Genomic DNA, 20957 nt, shown 5'->3' with positions numbered 1-20957 from the left:
AACTGGTTTCAAATTACTTCTCAAAAACAACTATAAAACTTGGTTCAAATAAAGGCTGAAAGACTTATGAGAGTGGTGAGTTTCCTTTTCCATAGCAATCACTGTGTACACGTTTACTCAGGCCAATTCTGACAAAACTCGGAGGTATGTACTGTTCAAGGTGCTCAAAAATCAATCATCCATTTGAGAACTCTAGCTCTGTTTCCTTTACATTCTGTCAAAATGCCAAGAATGACAAAACAAGGACACAAAAGCAGAATTTCACCCCCAGGCACTGTGATTATTCCAAATGAACATTATACATACATATCTGAAGTTTTTCCTTGGACCAAGGTTCTTTTATCTTCCAGTTTCATACCTGTAATTTTCTCCAGTAATGAAACATCCTGAACTTCCTGAGGCAGAGAGGCAATTTTTTGCCGCACTGTTGCATCTCCTGATGCTGCGTTCTCCAGGTCCTGCAGAGCTTTGATCAAATCCTCCGTCTACAAGACAAGTTAGCTCACATTAAAAAGAAGGTAACTTCTCTGCCAGTTCCTATGGATGTGTCCGCTCCCATCTAAAGTCAACTACTTAAAAGAAGCTGCTTCCAGAATGCTTTTTGCAAGTCATCTTTAAACAGTTGCTTCCTAACACAGGAACTATCCATTAAATTCACAGTACTCCAGCACTGAGGTAGTTGATGCACAATTAGAGTAGGATCATCATCTTCAAGACTCCACAGTGGAAAACTTATCATTCCAATTAAGATAAGTGATGGTTTAAGTCAAAGCCTAAAAGTACACCACGTGCCAGTCTGAGGAACAACCACCTGCCCTCTGCATAGCATCAGATTTGGGCTGTTTCTCAACATCTTTCTGATGTCTCTCTTAAGCTGACAGCAGCACGTACACACACCGCTGTTGAATTCCACAGGTGCATTCTGACATGCAAACAGACAGAGCCCCTTGTAACCGTGTAAACAAAAGGGCTCTGTATTTCCACAGTTACACTTTTTGAAGTTTCCTGAACTTCTGGTAGGTAACCAACAGATTCAGCTGCTAAAGCAACGTTCACACTGTCCTGATTTTGCTGACACTGCTATCCTTAGTTAGGAAAACCAGCTCTTTGGAAGTGCAAGGCACTCACACTGCACTCCACTGTATCTCTTCAGCTTCACCTCTCAACTGTTTTAACACACTGAGAAAAATACATCAGCTTAAATGAATACATTCAAAAGATATCCTAGTTTAAAAATAATGTGGATGAGAACAGCCTAGATAACAGCTCCGCTGACCCAATGTATCTACCCTATATAGCTCCAGAAAGCAGAGGGAAGGAAGGGAGACTTCATAAGGAGAAAGAAAACATTTCATTTCTTTAGTACAAGCTTTTGTAACCACAGTCCTTGCCCTGGAAATGCCATTGATACTTAAGCAGCATTTCAATAGTTTGAAAACTGATAAAAACACTGAAAACTTTCAAATAAGTACTTATGAAAGTCTCACCATTTTATCTGGAAGAGAAGAAGAAAAAAAGAAGCTTATTGCTTAACAGTTATAACTTCTTTGGAAACTCCTAATGATTTCCAACAGTAACAAAGACCACTCATCCTCAAGAGAACCCAAAAGTTGTGAGGCCTCTGGAGCTAAAAACAGCCAAAAAAAGCCACCCAACAAACCTCATTTATTTCTTTGACAACAGATTTATTTTTATTTTTCAAAGTTTACACTCTACCAGATGCACAGCGTCATTTTTTGTATCCTTTTCAAATGAACATATGTTAAACCATTGTGTATTTTGTAGCCTTACATGGTCAGAACGATCCTCTATTTCATTCCTATTGTTTCCACACCCCTAACAAAACAGCCTCAAGAAAAAAAAACACCTCATTTTCCTAACCAACTCCCACAGAAACCTATCAAAGTTTGAGCTTTTTCATAGACAACTGGAGATACGTGCTACCAATTAAAAAGACCCCAAAAACCTAGCTCTACTAGCATTAAAGCCTTAAGTTTAAGAGATTACCTGCTGATTTGAGATAGATTTAGAATACAGTTTGTTATTTTAGCAATCCTTTGTGATTTTTTTTTATTGGTACCAATACTCAGATCTTAGTTTGGACTACCTGAAATCATTTAGAATTGGCACAGCGTTTCAACATGAAAGAAAAAGAATCTGTTCCATTTCACACTGACATCTCAACCCCCAAGTGAACTTCCCCATCCAAAGTATTTTACTTGTTGGGAGCTCCACCTTGTGGTGGGACCACAAGGGAGGAGGCCTCCTGAATTTCTCCCACTCCCACTCCCTCCCACCTACCAGCAGTGGCCCAGCACTGGGGTCCTGGGGTGAGTAGCTCCCAGGGTAATCGTCATCTTCCTCCTCTTGTATTTGCTGAAAAGTCCGCTTCAAAGACGATTTCTTCTCTTCTGCAACTAAAGACACATGAGCAACTCATTTGGATACCAGATCTGCCTACGTTCACAATCTCTACTTCAAAACAGCCTGCACCCTGTGCTCCAAGGTTTAGGCCTCTCTGAAGAAAAGGACGACCACAAACAGGATCCAACACCTACATCACATTCCAAATAATCAAATACAAAATATCAAGAACAGGCTGATTTTACCCACACAGTTCTCTGCACATACACAAACTACAAGGTTACTGTCTTCTTACTGCAGTATCCACAGTGCACATCTTTGAGCCTCCTATGTTAGAAGGAGGAAAGGCAACTAAATGCCCCAAATTACCTATTAAACATCAGGTCTTCAACACTGCTAGGATTCCCCATTTAATACTATGTATGCTAGTAAGGATTTTCTACCAGTAGAAATGAAGCATGGATCCTAAGATACACGTGGACAGAGGAATTTCAAGTTCTTTTTTGCACCAAGCATTCGCCTGCTGTAGTCTCACAATCAATTGAGTAACTGCTGGTTATTCAACCTTTCACTCTTCCATCACAACAGACTCCAGGATAGCTCTGTCAAACTCAAGCTCTGAGGCATGATGTGATGGCAGCAGCAGCTACAGGCAGAGCGTGAACCAATCTCCCAGCAGGAAACCTATAACACTTGAGAAATAATTTCATAAGGCAAGACAGTGGGGTGAATGAACCTTAGCATAGCATATCTTGCCTTGAAAGAGAAGACAGTTTATTAAATGAGTCAGAAGTCTTAACATAGCCTTTGATCCAATTACAGAACCTCCAGAAGACAGACCATTCCTCAGACTTGCCACCACAATTTATAAATCAGGCTCATTTGTAAAAAAAGCAGAGGACAGAGACCAGGGAACATCCTTGGAATCAAACCTTGCCAATGGTGCCCTCAGTATTTACCACTTGTATGTACTTAACATAAAGTAATTAACCAACAGAAGATAAACACAAGAGAATCAATATAAGAATGAATGACCACAGCGCACACAGAAGCAAAAACATGAATGAGAATGGGGATTCAAATTGCTGAAAAACAGCTCCTGCTGTGCAGCCAACTGTTCTACCACAAGACGCAGTTTTATGTTTGGTAATGATTAACACAGAGGATTTGGCATTCCATTGAATTTTGTCTGAACAAGTTTGACTAAAAAGACACTACAGAAGCTAGGTGCATGGACACCTGCAGCCCTAAGCAACAGCAGCCAGCTGTTGGTATGCTCCAAAATCGGCCACTCCATGATGGGGGCATGGCAGCCAAGGGACACTGCGGCCAGGTGCCTAAGGAGCAAAGCAGGCTGCTTTGCCATAGTGCTTTGGGCATGAGTGGCATAACAAGTGTTTTTTAACTCCAACACTGGTAAACATGGGCAGTGAAAGGCCTCCCTGAAGAATACGGAATTACCATCTCCACTTCATCACAACAGAAAAAAAAGTAAACTTATTTGCAAATCGAGAGTATACGGTGGGAAGGGACCCCTGAAACAGAACAGGATGCCAGGCATGAACTACAACATACCCTGCCTGGATAGCCTTCAAAAATCTAGAAGTCAGTATTAATTTATCCACTGCAGTCTACATATATATGAAAAAGCCTGTCAAATCCAACAAGAGGATGGAAAGCGCTAAGAGCATCTAACACTGATCAGAATATAACAGTGGTGTTCTGCACACAGTTGATGAAACAACCAGGGTATCCCTGTGGAAGATGGAAAGATCCTTCCAGGAGAATCAGAGCCTGCTGATGCCAACATTAAGACAGAAGCCATTACTCAAGAGGATTTCAGTTTTCCTGCTTCTTTTGGGGTCTTTTTCACAGCTCAGAAATTGAACTACTCCCTAAAAGCCTTAGAAAGAGCAAATCACTCTCTCCTCCAAAATAACTGACAATTGCTGTCATAACAGCTCTGCAGTGAATCTCCAGATTGCTGTTGATCTCGTTGCTGCTGTAGTGCCAGGAAAATCCAGAGAGAATTGTAAAGGTATTCCTCCACCAACCAGCTTTTCAGCCTTCAAATCATCTCTTGTGGCTAGAGAAAACTTACAGTGTCAAATACTTCAGTGACAAAGGAAGACTTTTCCTACAAGCTGGCAAAGCAGGAGATCTTCCCATCTAGGCCACCCACCTCTTTGTTCTCATTGCCTGCAGACTAGTTTGAGAAGTAAAGATGCTTCTTTGATTTCCCTCCAGGATCATATGCACAGCAAAGAGAAACTGATTGTGGATCCTATGCTGAACATAGGATAGGAACATATTGAATAGGAAAACTAGGAATTTAAAACTTTGTTCTTAATCCTTTAGCAATTCTTATTGTTCAAAATAACCATTAAATTCATTTATATATTTTTTAAATCTCAACCCAATATAAAATAAACAAATGCCTATCTGAGGCAATGTTACTAACGTAACAAGAAGGAACTCCATCATGCTGCAATATGAAAAAATGAGGAGAACTACCTGCATACACTAGTTGCCGTGCCTTAGGCTGAACAAAACATACTCCTTGTCACAGGACCAGATGTTCTTATGCTGATAGTTTTGAAGAGCCTTAAGTTTGCATCAACCTGGAGATGCTAACACTACCCATCTCTGAGCTACACCTACCCCAGATGCTCACAAAAACAAGCAGATAGAAGGGCTGTGGAGGACTATCACCTCCCATTGTCATGACACATATTACATCTGTAAAACAAGTCATCGCCCGCCCTGATTACATTCACCACATCAAAGCCTTCTGCAATACAGATAACTGCCTACCAAACACCAGCTCATCTAAAGTCTATAGACATCCCATGTGAAACAAGACCTCGCCATGATTAAGGTGCATTTGAAAAGCATGACAGTGAAAACAAGGAAAGAAAGCTCAGAGCTCTGAGGGTTTTTTCAACTGAGGAAAGAAAACTGATTTTTAAAAAAACCAAATGAGGAAATCCACCACAGTGAACTGACAAGGCAGCAACACTTGCACTTCTGAAAAGGTCTGGGCTGTGCTCTCAAATAAAAGACAGCATATGTATGTCTTCAAGTACACAGCCGATTACTAAGGTCCTCACCAACTGAACAACAGCAGGCTCACTCTTCTTCCCCCAAAGCCCTCTTCTGAAGACCACGATTTCTCATCAACTGCTTCAAGTTCAAAAGATAACAACAGCAGCACTGATTGATACAATCTAACAACCAATGAGTAACAGTTCATTGCCAGTTCACCTGGAAGTCACAGCTGTGTTTCTTGGACACACTGTATCATTTTGTTTAGCTAAAAAATGAAACATTTATCTAGGTGACTTCAGAAATCAACAGTTTGAGCTAATCAGTTTGAAAAGAATTCAGGAATGTTAAGTTCCATCCTTTCCTGACAAACAGTTTCCTTAGGCCTTGTGACCAGTCTGGAAAGAACACAAAATGAACTATTCCACTTCCAGACCATAAGTATCTCAGCCCTCCCAGAACTCATTTCTTCACCTCCCAGCCCCAGAATGGAGACCTGCGTGGGAGGTCCTGATGGAAGAGGCAACAAGCCCTTCAGCCAAATCAGCTACTGTGGAAAAAGCAGATGCTACATATCAAAGCTTTTGTTGTAAACTACTAAAGCACCCATTCAATAATTTTGCCTGCAACGCATTAAAATCCTTCAAACCGCAGCCTTAGATGTCTTCACATACTTTACTCATGTTCATTCCATACAATTACCAACCTCAGAAGAAGGGCAAGACATATCTTCCTTGTTTTTACCATGTAAGAACGGCCTAAGAGTACTTTATTAATAATGAAGCTGTCTATCAAAGCATCATACCTCTACAGGAACCAAGCAAAACTGGTCAAGCAATCTGACTCTGGCTTACATAAAGATGCTGACAGCACCTTCAGCTGCTGAGTGAACAAATTCCCTTGACAAGAACAGTTGTCATTTTTTAATGACCTTTACTTTCCACAGGTCAGGCATCCCACTGCCACCCACTTCTCACTGCAGTAAACCAATAAACACAGACACCAAAGAACAGGCAGCATCTGTCAAAGCAGTACAAAAATACAGTAAATACAGGAAGTTTACACTAAGTTTCTCATCTTTCTAATGATAAGAAATCACAGAAAATTATTACTTTCTCCTGAGATGACTCCAGCTGGTGTAAGAAAAAAGACACAAGCTTCTGCAAATATATGCCAGCTTTCATTAGCTAAAAAGCCCTTGCCAAACTGTAATAAAACATCAATATGCAATAAGAACAACCATAATAGCCCAGCTAACTACCCACAGACATTTAGAGCAGGACAACGTAAAACTCCTATGGACATGACAGTCCCCTACATCCTGCCTGCTCCCTGGTGCAATCTGCTTGCATGTGCAGAGGCAGAAATTACCTGGAGACTTACTAACATCCATAGGGCAACATACCTGCAAACCAGAACATCAAGTTTTATATCATCACACTTCTCCCAAGAGAACCCTGCAGAATCTCCATGACCAACTCTGAAAACAACCCAACTACAGCAAAACAAAGCTTAACTCCTCACTGTCACTCCATATTTAATAACTAAAGTAAAATACACTACAAAAACCACATGCATTTACCTTTAGTTTGGGGACTGTTGGAGTCTTCCATAGAAAGTTTCAGTTGTTGTATGAACTCACTGCCATACACGCTTCTTTCTTGCCAGATGTTAAGCAATCTTTCCAAGGGCTTTTTGCAGCCCTCATCTGCTTCTCTGCTCAAAGATGAGAAAATAATTATTGTTCAGCTGAAAAACATACAGAGTATTTTAAGAGAGCATCTTACTTCCATTGCATCCATGGCAACACTCATACATTTGGAGAGATTCTCTCTCACCATCTAAGACAAACTCTGTAAAACACATTTGTGATCCATTTTTCCCTATTGCTGGAACCAAGGATCGCCTGAAAGCATCCCACATCCTCACCCCAATGTATGGGTAAGAACAGCTTTCAAGGAAAGAACCCGATATCTCTCTGAACTTCCAAGAACAGTTATAAAACACTTTCAAGTTGACACGCTTACAATTCACAGTGTTAACTTGAAACAGTTGTTTCAGTCAATAACATCCCAATTAAAAAGCAGGTTGTTTGGCTCATTAGGCACTTAAACATACTCATTTGGCACACTGAAAGTTAGACAACCATCCGGAACAATATGCCACTAAGAACATTAAAGTTGTTTAGCTGAGATAATAAGACTTATTACACTGTTTAGAGAAAATCTTAACTAAGCGATACTTTATCCTTGCTAGGACTGCGGCTGTCTCACGTCTCTCCTTTTATGTATGAAACCCTTCCTTTATCTAGCAAGGAAGCCAATGATCAGATAACTATTAAAACAACCAATAAAACAAAAGAAGCAACACCCAAACCAGAAGAATGATGAGGATGCTGCAATCTAAGATAGCAGGTCTGTTTTAGAGACTTCCAGTAATGAAGAAAAGACATTCATTAAGAAGCTTCAGCAAAACAGAAGCAGCTGTTCGGTTTTACTACACACAGAACAGACCTTCAAGATCTTCTGGTAACAATTAAAATAAAGCATACAGGAGCTGCACAGAGAGCACAGATGTCTGTATGTGAATCAGTGCCTCACAACTCTATACAACTTTCCCCACAGAGAAATATCACCACGGAACAGTTCCTAGGTGCAAAGCAGGCCGAACCCAACCTCTACTACAGACAAGGTGTGAACGTTCCTAATGCTTCAAAAAAGTCAACTAATTAGACTTAGTATTACAAGAACAGTTGAAGAAATACAAAATGCAACAACATACCTGGCAACATGAGAAAATGCATCCACAAGAACAGATTCAAACTCCCTGGTAAATTCAGGACCTTTCCTCTTACTGTTCTGGATGACATCATTCGCTAAGTATAGGAAAGTAAGTTTCCTACTTGATTTTGCTGGAAGGAAAAAATACATATAATAAAAATAAATAAATTATATTTATTTCTCATTCTTTGACCCAAAATCCTCAGCATTATTTTCAAAGTGACTTACAGCTTTTTAGCCTAAAAACAAATCTAACAACATTTCAATTTTACCATGGCAAATCAAAGGCTTTGAAGTCAAGCAGTCCTTCATCTCTTTAATTCTGTGTTTTCTTTTGGTTTCCACTAGCCAACTTATAAAACAAACCGGAGCTTCAGGGTTTTTTTCACCTAACACCTCATCTCTGAGGAAAACCCTACATTTGATTCTTGGGAAGTTTAAAAAGAGCTGCTCTAACCCATGTGTAATATAGTAAGATTTTTTTGTTCATTAGCTTCAGGAAAAAACAAAACAGCACAAAAAGCCCCAACAATTTGATACACAACATAACTCAGAACTGAATGAAACTGCAGAAACTCAGACGTTTTTCTAGATGATGCTATTTGGAAATAACTTATCCCGTAACTTTTCCCACTGTGACGCCACCAGACCCCATTTCACCATGGGCAGAGGCCATGAGGGACACTGTTCTCCTGAGCACATCAGCAGAGAGAGAAAACAGGGCTCTTGTTCTCACAGCAGGCCCCACTCAGACCTCTGGAAGTCCAGCCTGAACGGAAGGGGCACCAACTAATGGTCCCGCGGAGGCTCCTCCAGCATCACACACCCCAAGGGTGGGTGCTGGCAGCTGAGCAGGATGTCAGAGGTGGCAGCAACTGCTTTCAGAGCACCTCCGGTGTCCATAAACTCATTGCAAAGCTTTCTGGAAAGTCAATAGTGCTTCCTAAGGCAAACTTCAGCCCAGCTCTAAGCACAGTGAGTACAGAGCGTTTCTGGTCAGCACTATCAGTTTCACAAACCTCTGCTTTTACTTTGCTGAACTCTGACTGCCTCCGTACAGCTCAGCAACAGACAGATCTAAACCCACGATTTAACAGGTGCCATCTTTGTCTACAGCAGGAGGTTGGAAATAGATAAACTTTAAGGCGCCTTCCAACCCAACAGTTCTATGGCTCAAAACCCAAACCTTCTATTCTCTTTTCATAGCCCCACGTTCTGCTCTTCTCCCGAGTTCCAGGGCCGGGGGAAGCACCGCCTGAGGCCGCAGCCGCACAGCCCCGGGCAGGCAGACGGGAGGCAGCTCAGCGAGGGGAGGGACGTGAAGGCGAACGGGATGAGGGGCAGCCCCGCACAGGGCTACGGGCCCGCCCCGCGCCCACCTTTGCGGAGCTCCCGGTGCCAGACGGAGACGATGGGCCCTGCGTGCTTGCGGTGGTGGATGAGCCACAGCGACAGCGTCTGCACGCTCTGCTGGGAGTTGCTCAGCTCCGACAGCTTCTTTTCCAGCGCCGACTCCGAGAAGGAGGACATGGCGGCGGGCCGGCCCCGCGCCGGGCCTGCTCCGCCCGGGGGAGGGCGCGACGCGGCCGCACCGACAGCAACCCGGTGCCACAAGATGGCCGCCCGCCCTCTCACCCCGCCGCGGGGGGTCAAAGGGCAGCGCGTACGGGGCGCCAGAAGGGACAAGCGGCACAGCGACCGCCGCGTAGGGAAGGAGGGCGGCATACGGCGCATGCGCGGCCCGTCAACAGAGCCCGCCAAGGCACCGCGGACGCGCGCTGCCTTTTTGAAGAAGTAGCGCATGCGCAGTGCCGGCAACCGCGACTTTTCTGACAGCTCTGCTCGCCGCTTCGGGCTGCGGCCCGGCGCTTCCCACACGAGAAGGCCTCGCTCCGGCAGCAGGTAGACAGCAGGTAGGCCGCACGTAGGCCGCAGGCCGGCATCGCCCCGTTCCGAGGTTGGAGCCGCAGGGCCGTCCCGCCATGGCCGTGTTCGACACCCCGCGGGAGGCCTTCGGGGCGCTGCGACCCGCCTGCGTGCAGCTGACCAAGGCCCAGACGGTGGAGAACGTGGCCCGGCTGGAGGCCCGGCTGGCGGCCGTGGGCGCGGGGGCCCTTCAGGAGCTGCAGGAGTACGTGCTGTTCCCGCTGCGCTTCGCGCTGAAGGTGCCCGGGCCCAGAAGGGAGCGCGTGGTGCAGCGCGTGCTGCAGTGCCTCGGTGCGGTGCTGCTCAACACCCGCGTCCGGAGCCCGCGGCTGCTGCAGGAGCTGCTGTCCGAGCTCTGCTCCTGCCTGCCCGCCCCGCACGGAGCCCCGGCGCCGGCCGAGGAGCTGCAGCTGGACGCGGTGCGGGCGATGCTCGCCCTGCTGCATTCGGCTCAGCGGGACGCCATCGCCGCTCTGTATCAGCCTTCCTGCCTCCCGCTCCTCGGGTTCGCCGTGTCTTTGCTCCTGGGTCTGGCGGAGCGAGAGAGAGCCAAGCAAATTAAGCTGGCCGCTTTGGAGTGCTTGCAGGTCCTCACGCTGCAGTGCGAGTGCCAGGAGCACCGATGTCTGCGCGAGGAGGAGGAGCAGCAGCGATACGGGGATTTGTTTGCTTCTTTTCTGCCCGGTGTTTCTATTGTGTTGTCTCGGATTATTGCTGGAGACGTCAAACAAGGGCACAGAATCACCGTTTCTGCCATCAGACTCTTTTATCACATCGTTGGCTTGGTAATGGCTGATGAGCAGCTTGCCAGGGTTCCAAAGCAGAAAGAGAAGCCGTCGGTAGAACAAAGTAGAATAGCAGAACTGATAGTGCACAGGGGGCCTGAGTGGAGCAAAAGTACCTCAGAAAAACTCTCCCTCCTCCTCCATAAAATCGTCGAACTTTCCTCGATTCACTCGCACTGGAGGGTGAGACTGGAGCTGGTGGAACTGGTCCATCACTTGCTGAGCAACTGCAGGCTGTCACTGGTGGACTCGTTCACCCACCTTCTAAAGGCTTTGGTGGGGCTGGTTAATGATGAGAACAGCGAAGTGCAAAGCAGGTGTAACGAAGTGCTGCAAGGCATTGCAGAGCAGCAGCTGGTAGCACAGAACAGGGCCCTCGCTGATGTTCTCTCAGAGAACCTCCATTCCCTTGCCACAGCCCTTCCTCGCCTGATGAACTCCCAGGATGACACGGGCAAGTTTTCCACTTTGAGCTTATTACTTGGCTACTTGAAGCTGCTGGGCCCCAAGATTAACATCGTTCTCAACTCCGTGTCCCACCTCCAGCGCCTGTCCAAAGCACTGATGCAGGTTCTGGAGCTGGATGTGACAGATGTGAAGATAGTGGAGGACAGGCGCTGGGGCTGTGTGGGTGGGTACGACCCCTCCATGCAGCACGGTGTGCAGAAGGGCAGGTGGCAGAGAAAATACTTCCGCTTCTTCACGGAGGAAAAAATTTTCCAGCTCCTTCAGCAAGTTTGTCGTGTTCTCGGCTACTATGGGAACCTCTATTTGCTCGTGGATCATTTCATGGGGCTGTACAGTGAGTCTGCTGCGTACCGAAAGCAGGCTGCCATGGTCCTCAATGAGCTGATTGCGGGAGCTGCTGGCGTGGGGGTGGATGTCCTTCAGGAAAGGGAAGTTTCACTGAGCATGGATGATCTCAAAGGGTCCATAACATCCATTCTCGAGGAGTACACAGACCAGGCAAACTGGTATTTGGTCACTAGCATTGATACAGAGGAGATCAGCCATGAGCAGCTCTCTGTGCCGCGTTCAGGACTTGCTGCCCTCCCCGGAGCTGCATGCAGCAAAGTTCTGCCATCCCCAGGCCGACATATAACAACTCACACCATGAACAGCAACGTGTGGCAGCTCTGCATCCAGCTGGAGGGGGTTGGTTGCTTTGCGACTGTCCTGGGGAGAGAGTTCCGCTTGCTTCTGCTGTCAGCTCTCTACCCAGTGCTGGAAAAGGCTGGTGACAAGACTCTGCTCATCAGTGAGACAGCACAGGGGACGCTGGTGGACATATGCGAGGCCTGCGGTTATGACTCTGTGCAGAGTTTGATTAATCAGAATTCTGACTATCTGGTGAATGGGATTTCCCTGAACTTGCGTCAGCTGGCACACCAGCCTCATGCTGCCCAGGTCCTGAGCACGATGCTGAGACACTCAGATGCCAGCTTGCTGCCACTGGTAGAAGATGTTATCCAAGATGTGCTGTCTGCACTAGATCAGTCCTATAATAACCAGGCTTCCACCTTCCTCGGTGTCCTCCACTCCTTAACGGCAGCTCTAGGTACCTAAGTGATGTTTGCTTTGCACAATTCAGTGTTGCTGTGACGAAGGGTCCTGGGCTTTGACATTTAGACTTGCCATGGGGAGGGGTTTCAAGTAGCTGAGGTACTGCAACATTTGCTTATGGGCAGTAATAACCAGTTTCTTTGCTTATAGGCAATAATGATAACCACTTTGTCTTCCTGGCCTGCAGAGTTATGGGGATGTGGTTCAAAAAGAGTAGTTTTACTCCTCCCATAAATGTTCAGTAGAAGCACATGGGATGTATTGCTGTGTCCATCAGGGTTTTAACAGTCACGTGAGGTCCTGGTGATGCGACAGCTTCTGCCTAGTTATGTGCTTCAATCCCATGCTTAAAATATTGATCTCAAGGAAACTGTGATAACTAGTTGTCTTGCAGGAAAGAATTATGAATGCTTAGTGATATATCAGTTCCTCTCTTGCAGTCCAGTGGTTTGGACCATCCTGCAGCAAGGAGCACCAGCAGAGGCAGGCTGCAGAGGGGCAGAGCAGGACTTTGTCCCACATGCAGCAGGAGATAACAAGTCAGGAAGTGGAGCGATTCTTCCTCGACTACGTCAAGCAGAAGCAGATTGCAGAGGGCAACCTTTCTGACTCGGGTGATGAGGAGGCAGGTCAGTACTGGAGCTGAGTATCTTCAGCTTAGAGAAAAATAGTGATTTCTGAGGCTTCCTTTCATCAGTTGAGGGTCTCTGGATGGTACTGTAAGACTGACATGCTCATGACAATCTCAGGTTTGCTCTGAGCTGTCTGTAGCTCATGTGAGGTACTGCTTGGTGTTCTTGTTTTGTTGGGTCCAGTACCCAAACTTGCCTCATTTCAGAATCCCGTTTCAGCTTCCTCACCCTCCCTGAGGAATCCCTATGCCATTTTGTCCTGTCTCATAATGCTGCTGCTTCTTTCCTACCTGGCCTTGGAAGGCCCTGCAGACATTCACGTAGGGAACTTTGTAGTCTTTACTGGACTATGCTGCAATCTTGACCTTTAAGTACTTCATCTTTAAATATCCAAGCCTTTCATTTTTAATAAAAATCAATGGGAAATAAAGAAGTGTATGGTGAAGAGAGACTGTAAACGTCAGACCAATTGCATTGTGTAATAAAGAAAGCAAAACTTCCCCAGTCCCACAGTCTGAATCTGCCATTTAACTCACAGAGCTCAAGCACATAATTGGCTATATCTAAACATGCTCAGAAATGCTAAAGGTCTCATTTGGGAATTTGCAGAGTAGCCCTGGGTGGGTATTCTGATCTCCCAGAATTTCTAAGTCATTTTCATGGTTTCAGTAATAGTTTTGTCCTCCAGATGAGGTTCCCCTCCTTGCTAAGCCCGAGCCGAGCAACTCTGATGCAGGAGAAACTCCACTGCCAAGCCATGCTCAGCTGGCCAAAGATGTGATGGAGAGGTGCATCCATTTGCTGTCTGACAGGAACCTCCGTGTGCGGCTGAAGGTGAGTGAACAGTGGTTTAAGGGACAGGTGGTGCCCATGGAGGGGCTGATAGCCTCCTTGATGTGTACACGATGCATGTGGGGCTTCCTGCTGTCTCAAGATTAGTGCTACCGGATGCTTATTCAGGACAGGCCCTTCAAGTGACAGCAAGAAAAGGGAAAGAGTTTTCTGAAAGCAGTCTGTTAGGAGTGGCAGCCAGGCTGTGTGTGATCTTAAGGGTGCCTTTGTGACAAGCACGTTTCCTTGGTGCTCCATCACACCTCAGCGTTTGGTGGAAGAAGGAGAAAGCATCTTTCTCCCATCCTCCCCTTTCTGGCTGTAGACTTCACAGACTAACAAACATTTCAGAAGTTGCTGGGGTTGTGATAAGCAAGCCGAGGAGCCTGGCTTTTTTCTCCTTTTTTTTCTCCTTTCTTTAAATTATAAAATCCTTTGAAGGTGTCCTCCTTTTAAACTGCAAAGCAAGACAGAAAAATGCAGCAGTGAGGCATAACCCAGATTCTTACTACAGCGGCCTCAGCCCTATGAGGTGATCCTGCTGCTGTGCAACAGGAACAGTGGGGTCCTAGTGCACAGCTCAGCCTGCAGGATCCAGCTAGAGATCTCGTCCTTATTTCTGCCTGGCCATGTAGCCCTGCATGAGTTACATCACTGGGCTGCTTGTTGATTTCAGAGTAGGCCAACGTTCTGTGCAGTATTCAGTTATCCCAGCTCACGCTGAGGTGAAACTATACCCCTTTGTGTTAGAATCTTTCTTTATCCTCACTCCCTGCTGTGATGCCGGGCATCCACCTGAACGCCTGGTGCTGCAATGTTCTGAAAGTCTGTTTCCCATCTCTTGTGCACAGGTCCTGGACGTGCTGGAGCTCTGTGTAACTGTGCTGCATCCTCACGGAAACCATCTGCTTCCCATGGCTCATCGTGTCTGGCCAGCTCTTGTCACTCGGCTGATTAGCGATGACCCTCTGGCAGTACTGAGAGCCTTCAAGGTACAGCAGTGAATCTTTGCCAACAGCCTTCAAGCTGGCACTGAGAAGGCAAGCAGCTCAGAAGCTGTTATGGCCAGTGAGAAAAACTCTTGAGTTTATGGAATTATTTTTATGAATATATATTTAAATGTGGTTCAGAAAATAGGATCATCTCCCTGCACTGGGTAGGTTTGTAGCCCTCCTAACCACAGCATGTCCACAGATAAAGTTTTGAGACTAAACAGTGCAACTTACCCTTGCTGGAAGCACAGTCTCAGCAACCCCCTTTGGAAGTCTTAGGCTGAAGAGAGGGGAATGTTTTGCAATTGAAACATTGGCAGGGGAGGGGAGAGGTTAAGTGCAGACTTAGCCTCATAATAACATTTCAAAAGATTTCGTGGCCATGCCAGCTGACAGCATTCTCTTCCTGAATCACTGGTTACACAAAAAATGCATTGCCTGAGGTTGACAGCTCTGGAGTTTCACTGGGCTTCCTCTGCTGTGCAGAACGAGACTCATTTTCAAATCCTTCAGTGTGAATAAAAGGAAGGTTTTGATTCCCCAAATTCAAGAAGCCATGCACTAGAATTTCTGAGTAGCCACACGTCCCGTGTGCCTGCTCTGATACAAGTGCAGGATCACTGTGCAGGACTAACTCTTGGAAAACATCTTCCATCAGAGGCTCCACCAGCAGTTCTGAATAGGCACAAACCACCCTTACCTTTGCCTTGCTGAGGAGAGAAGAGCAATCCCAGAAAGTTAGCAGTGTGAAACCAAGCAGCAAGGTGCAGCTCACCCAGCCTCTCTGTCAAAAGTTTATCTTCTGCTTTGCACGGGAGGTGGTGGCTGGTGTGGTCATGTTCCTTTCCACTGTAAAAATAATAAACACAGAATGTGTTATCCAGATTTACTGCTGGTGCTGCTGAGTGTGGTAATTCTGAGCAGCCAACTCACAGACCTGTGGGTGCACTGAACCTCCAGTAACTGAACTTTCTCCACTAGGTGCTGTGTACCCTGGCACGAAAGTGTGGGGACTTTTTGAGGCAGAGATTCTCCAAGGATGTCCTGCCTAAGCTGACCAGCTCCCTCCTCAGCCAAGCTGCAGCAAGTGCTAGAGCTGGGCCTGTGTACAACCACACGCTTGCCTTCAAGTTACAGCTCGCTGTGTTGCAGGGACTGGGTTCTCTGTGTGAGAAGCTGGACATGGGTGAGTACCAGGGGAGGTGTGGACTGTATGAGATCTCTGTCTGATGTAACTCCTTTTGTCATGGCTAACTGGGCCTGTACTTGGTTCCCATTCTTCTGGTGCCCCACAGGCTGATCTCCAGATCTTCTCCAGATTCATCACATCCAAGTCCTGCTGGACCTTAATCTGTTCTATTTCTAAAGAGAGTGTTTCCCTGTGCCGCACAGAATCTGACTATCTATTTGTGTATTAGAATGGGTACGAAGTGGAATGTTTGAGTTGCTGCAGTCAGACCTGTTGGGCCATGCTTTGTTCTCAACTGAAAACCAGCACCCAGATGAGACTTCTGGCTAAGCTGACTGGTTCAGTTTTGAGGTATCTCTCTGGGCGACCCTTTACATGCAACACATTATTCTTCTATGGAATGAAACTCTCTGAAATTCTTCGAGGTTAAATTTCTGGAGCTGACTTTGATGAGGGAGAAAGCTTGCTGGCTGGTTGCTATTTTCCTCTCTCAATACTCTTGATTGCTTTCCTAGCTCCACAGCAAGATTTTCAAGAGGAGAGGTCAGAAGAGCTCTGGGTCAGACAGTTCAAAGGCTCAGAAGCCCATTGCTGCCAATTTAGAGCAGATTCTATTAGGTGGCAGCAGCTGAGTAGGTTACCTCCTACCCTTCTTTTCTGTTCCATTCCTGCAGGTGAGAGTGACCTGAATAAAGTGGCAGATGCTTGCCTGGTGTACCTCAGTGCCAAGCAACCCATGCAGTTGCAAGAAGCTGCCCAGAGGTAATGTCTCTTAAATGCAGATCTATCTGGTGTACAAGTAATTTGGGGAGAGGGAGAAACACTGTAACCCCTTTCCTCTTACTCCTTTCTCATTCCTTTTCCCAGCATGTCTGTGTCTGGTAGAACACTGTCTCTCATAGAATTTCTCAGGTATTATTCAAGATGAATTATCCATGTGGGTCAGACCTATCAGAAGAACAGCTCTGCTGTAGGGCCCAGTGAAATGACTTACCTCCTCCACCACCAGCCCGCAGCTAGGCAGGAAAAAAGGCCTGTTCCCCCACCCCAGGCTCAGCCAGGTAGACCTGTGTTGTTTAGGTCGCTGTCAGTCTTGGCACCAGTCTTGCTCTGCAAAGGCTGGGAGAGGTTAAAAGAGCACAAACAGTTTAGGTGAACATGCATTAGCCCTATGAAGCGTTGACAGACACACTTTGCTAGTTGCTGTTCGAAATCCTGCTCAACATGTTCCTGCTGTCAGGATAAGAAATCACTCCTGCCATACGTTGTCACCTGGAAACAAGGGCAGACATTTCAGCAGACAAAATGTGTCCAGTTATGGAATGTAGGAAACGAACAAGAACGCCACATGTCTCTGTTCCTGCTGAAGGATGGGGAAGAGCCACCCTCTTTGTGTGGCCCACCTTCCCTCCCCTAATGGGAGAGGCAGGCAGCTGCGAGCAGGTTCAGCGGGCACAGCAGATTTCAGAGGGCAGGCTGTTAAAAAGGGAAAAAGCTGTCAGCTCCCTTTCACCTGAGTGCAGACCTCCCAGGGGTGTGCGAGAGCTTTTGTGTGGCTGGGCAGCAGCTGAGACAGACAGAGCTCTCAGAAGCTGAAGCCATACCTTTGTTTGTATTCCGGACTTGGTGAGACTCAGTTTATTTTTACCTTAGTGGCTTTTATGGTGTCGCAGCAGGTTTCAGCAGCATTTGTTCTGCAAAGGGGCTCTTTGCTGTAGGCTTGCATATCCTCGATACAATATAACGTTCATCTGTGTAAGCAACGCCAGCATGGAAAGCAGAACACCAGGATTTATCTGTTTGGAAACTTAAGCTTTTAAATCATTAACAAAGCAGGCTGAAAAGCTGTGTAATTTCTCACACACACACTAGGGATGGGGGGAAGGGAGGGGGGGGGAATACTGAATTAGCCATATGATGTGCATTTAGGCAAGGGCAAATGATCAGCCTGCTACATGAAATATTCTGCAATTTAAATGCTTCTAAAAACAGATAGAACAGAACTAATCTTAGCTGCAGCCCGAGTGCCAACACACATCACATAACTCAGCTTTATCACTACCGAAATCATACAGGGTATAAGGATGGCTGGGACCCACGTGCCGTGCTGATTTATGCTAACTGGTTTTTGCTCACCTCTTTGGTTTCTTACGCCACTCATGAGTTGTGACCTGCCAAGGAGGAAGGTCAGCTCATCCAAAGGCAGCTGCAATAACTCCCCTCATTGTCTGAGCCTGATTTTAAAGTGAAGGTTCCGTAGTGATGCAAAGGGCTGAGCAGCAATTTGGGGCCAACGTGCTGCCATCACCAAAAAAAAAAAAAAGTAGATTTTTGTCTTCCAGGAACGTTATGGTGCTCCAGGGAGAACATTTAATCCCATTTATGGGACCCTGTAGTTTTATTGGATGAAGCAGTGGGAGTAAGTGAATTTGGTAAATGCAGCTTTGTGCAGAACTCAACAGGCAAAGAAAGAAGAACTCCAGAATGTCTGAGGCAGGGAAAGGGAAAGGAGGGCTTTCCTATGGCTGCTGGTGGCATTCCAGGGGATAAACATCACCCACGTCTCGCTTGAAGAAACTAAAACACCAAAGCTTGGGAAAAGCAGGGTACGTAGGGACGGCTTTGCTGTGATTGAAGGTGAGCCAACACGCCTGCAGGGAAGGTGACCAAACATTGTGCAGCTGAGAGGCTGCGTTGTGAGAGGTCAGGAATGAGACTAAGGGGGGGGGGGGAAACGGTGTAAATTAAAACATGGAGTTGAGCATCTGATCACCTCACTGAGCGGCATCACCCCGAGCTCCTCAGCTTGAGGAAAAACAAAACATCAAACCCTGAAATGGGGGGGGAAGGAAGGAGATGAAGAAATAAGTCAGCAGCCCATGTCAGCGCTTTACAAATAGCGCCGCGTTTCTTCTCAGTTTGAAGCGACTGTTTTGAAATTTACACTTCTTTTTAATCAATGTTTACAGCCTGCAGAGCTCCCCATCTGACCTTTCTGTCACCATTCTGGGTACGAATGGGGTTTTTTTTCCCCCCCTCTGAAAGCACAGAAATAATTTCCCCGCTCTTCCTGCAGCCTGCATTGACCTGCCTCCACTTAATACCCAGCACAGCTGCAAAAGCCAGACAGGCTGGTTCTTCTGCCAGCCCGTTTGCTCCATGGCTTTGCTCAGAGCTTGGGAGAAGCCCAGGCACCAGAATAGCCTCCCTGCCCAGTGCCACAAGAACCGGTTGGTTAACACAACTGGAACAAATTTGAGCTATTTTGGGATCTTTTTAGATCCCCTGTTTGATTACACGACATTAAAGACACCCCTTGGTTTGTCTGTGTAGCTTATTGGATTCTTAGTGACAGCTGTCGTTTGCAAGCTGGGCTGGAGCCCACTAAGAACCACCTGCACGAGGCAACATTCAATGAAATCATATTTAACTTAAAAAGGGGAAAAAAAACCACAACAAAACCCAAACCAACAACAACAGAAAACAAACCTGGATTAACCCCAGGTTTCTTTGCCATGGAAACAGGTTGCTTAGATACTACCCAAAGAGTTAGTTGGGAATTGTAAGAGTCAAGTTGTTCTCTAAGCTGCACAGCACTCCGGGATACGGGAGATGATCCCATGCTGTGGTGGGCACGAGAGGCAGCAGAGTTCTGTGGGGAGCAGCAGATCCCCTGGGGAGGGGTTCTATGCTTATAATGACCCCATTGGATGTAAATTAGAAACCTTTCTCCTTACTCTTCTCTCCTTTCTTCTCATCACTTTCTGAAGCGTTTTCCACCACTTAATGCGTGTGGACCCTGACAGCACCTGGCTGTTCCTGTCCGAGCTGTGCTGCCCGCACCCATACGAGCCACCCCACCCCAGCCTGCAGCCCGTGAAGCTGCGTGGGATGGGGAAGCAGCGCAATGAGTTCACTGACAACATCCTGCTCCTGCTGGAGGAGCTGCAGCAACAGGAGAGCACTGGGGCACCGAGGGCACCTCCTCCATGAGGACCTACACAGCAGCTGGCAGAGGAGAGGAGAAGCACCACCATGCAGAGCTCACCTGGGAGGATCCCATTAGCAACACTTGGAGTCATTCGAGGTGACACCACAGCCCTGTCTGGGTACTGACTGAGGCTCCTTCCCCATGGCTGGAAGGTTTTCTATTAGCAGTGTTTGAAGGTGAGGTTTGTGCCTTGTCCCAGCTCCTCCATTCCTGGTGCTGGAGGAGATCCAGGGCTCGCAGCCCATCTCTTCCCACATCTCCAGGACAAAAAGTGATTTTCCAGACACGACTTCCCAGCACTCACCTGTTGGGTGATGTCCTGCAGCACCAGACTGGCACCCCCAGCCCTCACCGCTGTGCTGTCCCCACCTGGAACATCGCTGCCAACTGGAAACTAATGCTTCACCCTTATGGAGGGGCGGCGCTTCCAGCACATTGGAAATCCTCTTCTGATATCAACTGAAACCAAGAACAAGAGTTACATGCATTTACAGCCAGTGCCTCACCAGTATTACTGAGGACGACAACAGCATCCTGATATCCCCTTAGCAATAGGGAGGCTTTTCCCTTACAGTTATTTAAGTCAGGCCAAATGAATTGTGCTGCCTGATTCTCGCTGTTGAGCCGCGGCAGATCCTTTAGATAAACAGCCAGCCTTGATTTACAACTTGCAAGTGATTTAAGAGTCCCCCTTATTCCCAGATTGCCTGCCATTTCTTGCAGGCTATTCCTCAAACCTCTCCAACTCTTAACGCCCACCCCAAGGAGAAGCATCAGGCTGTTGGTTGTGCACACGTGGCCGGACGATGACATTTGGTGCGAGGCTGCAGGTCCTGCTGCACATACCTGGGGCTGCCCC

At 46.7% G+C, this 20957-nt stretch overlaps 2 protein-coding genes across 3 annotated transcripts in view; one reads left to right on the top strand and one right to left on the bottom strand.

The window, feature by feature from the left end:
* RPRD1B (regulation of nuclear pre-mRNA domain containing 1B) overlaps positions 1–10047 on the bottom strand; it is a 20641-nt gene extending 10594 nt beyond the window's left edge. Inside the window, exons 1-5 of one of the 2 annotated variants that reach the window (XM_072349927.1) lie at positions 9569–10047; positions 8191–8320; positions 6992–7125; positions 2302–2417; positions 359–485 (exon numbers count right to left, since the gene is read on the bottom strand). In XM_072349927.1, the coding sequence (XP_072206028.1) occupies positions 359–485; positions 2302–2417; positions 6992–7125; positions 8191–8320; positions 9569–9992 (931 nt within the window). In that variant the 5' untranslated portion in view covers positions 9993–10047. The remainder of the gene's footprint in view (positions 1–358; positions 486–2301; positions 2418–6991; positions 7126–8190; positions 8321–9568) is intronic. The other variant, XM_072349928.1, reaches the window with a different exon arrangement.
* Positions 10023–20957, top strand: TTI1 (TELO2 interacting protein 1). Its single transcript, XM_072349926.1, has 7 exons — positions 10023–12458; positions 12904–13092; positions 13784–13929; positions 14778–14918; positions 15900–16104; positions 16782–16869; positions 19878–20957. The coding sequence occupies exons 1-7, from the start codon at positions 10172–10174 to the stop codon at positions 20098–20100; spliced, it is 3279 nt and encodes a 1092-aa protein (XP_072206027.1). The 5' UTR covers positions 10023–10171; the 3' UTR covers positions 20101–20957.

The sequence above is a fragment of the Excalfactoria chinensis genome, chromosome 15, assembly GCF_039878825.1.
Source record: "Excalfactoria chinensis isolate bCotChi1 chromosome 15, bCotChi1.hap2, whole genome shotgun sequence".
In the NCBI taxonomy this organism is placed as follows: Eukaryota; Metazoa; Chordata; class Aves; order Galliformes; family Phasianidae; genus Excalfactoria; species Excalfactoria chinensis.
Note: the sequence above shows the minus strand (reverse complement) of the source record. Positions and strands in the feature narration are given on the sequence as shown.

Excerpts from the sequence above, each read along its gene's own strand:
- TTI1 (XM_072349926.1), top strand. The coding sequence starts at position 10,172 with ATGGCCGTGTTCGACACCCCGCGGGAGGCCTTCGGGGCGCTGCGACCC. Across the intron at positions 16,105-16,781 it reads GTGTGAGAAGCTGGACATGG|GTGAGAGTGACCTGAATAAA; the intron begins GTGAGTACCAGG and ends CCATTCCTGCAG. Across the intron at positions 16,870-19,877 it reads TTGCAAGAAGCTGCCCAGAG|CGTTTTCCACCACTTAATGC; the intron begins GTAATGTCTCTT and ends CACTTTCTGAAG.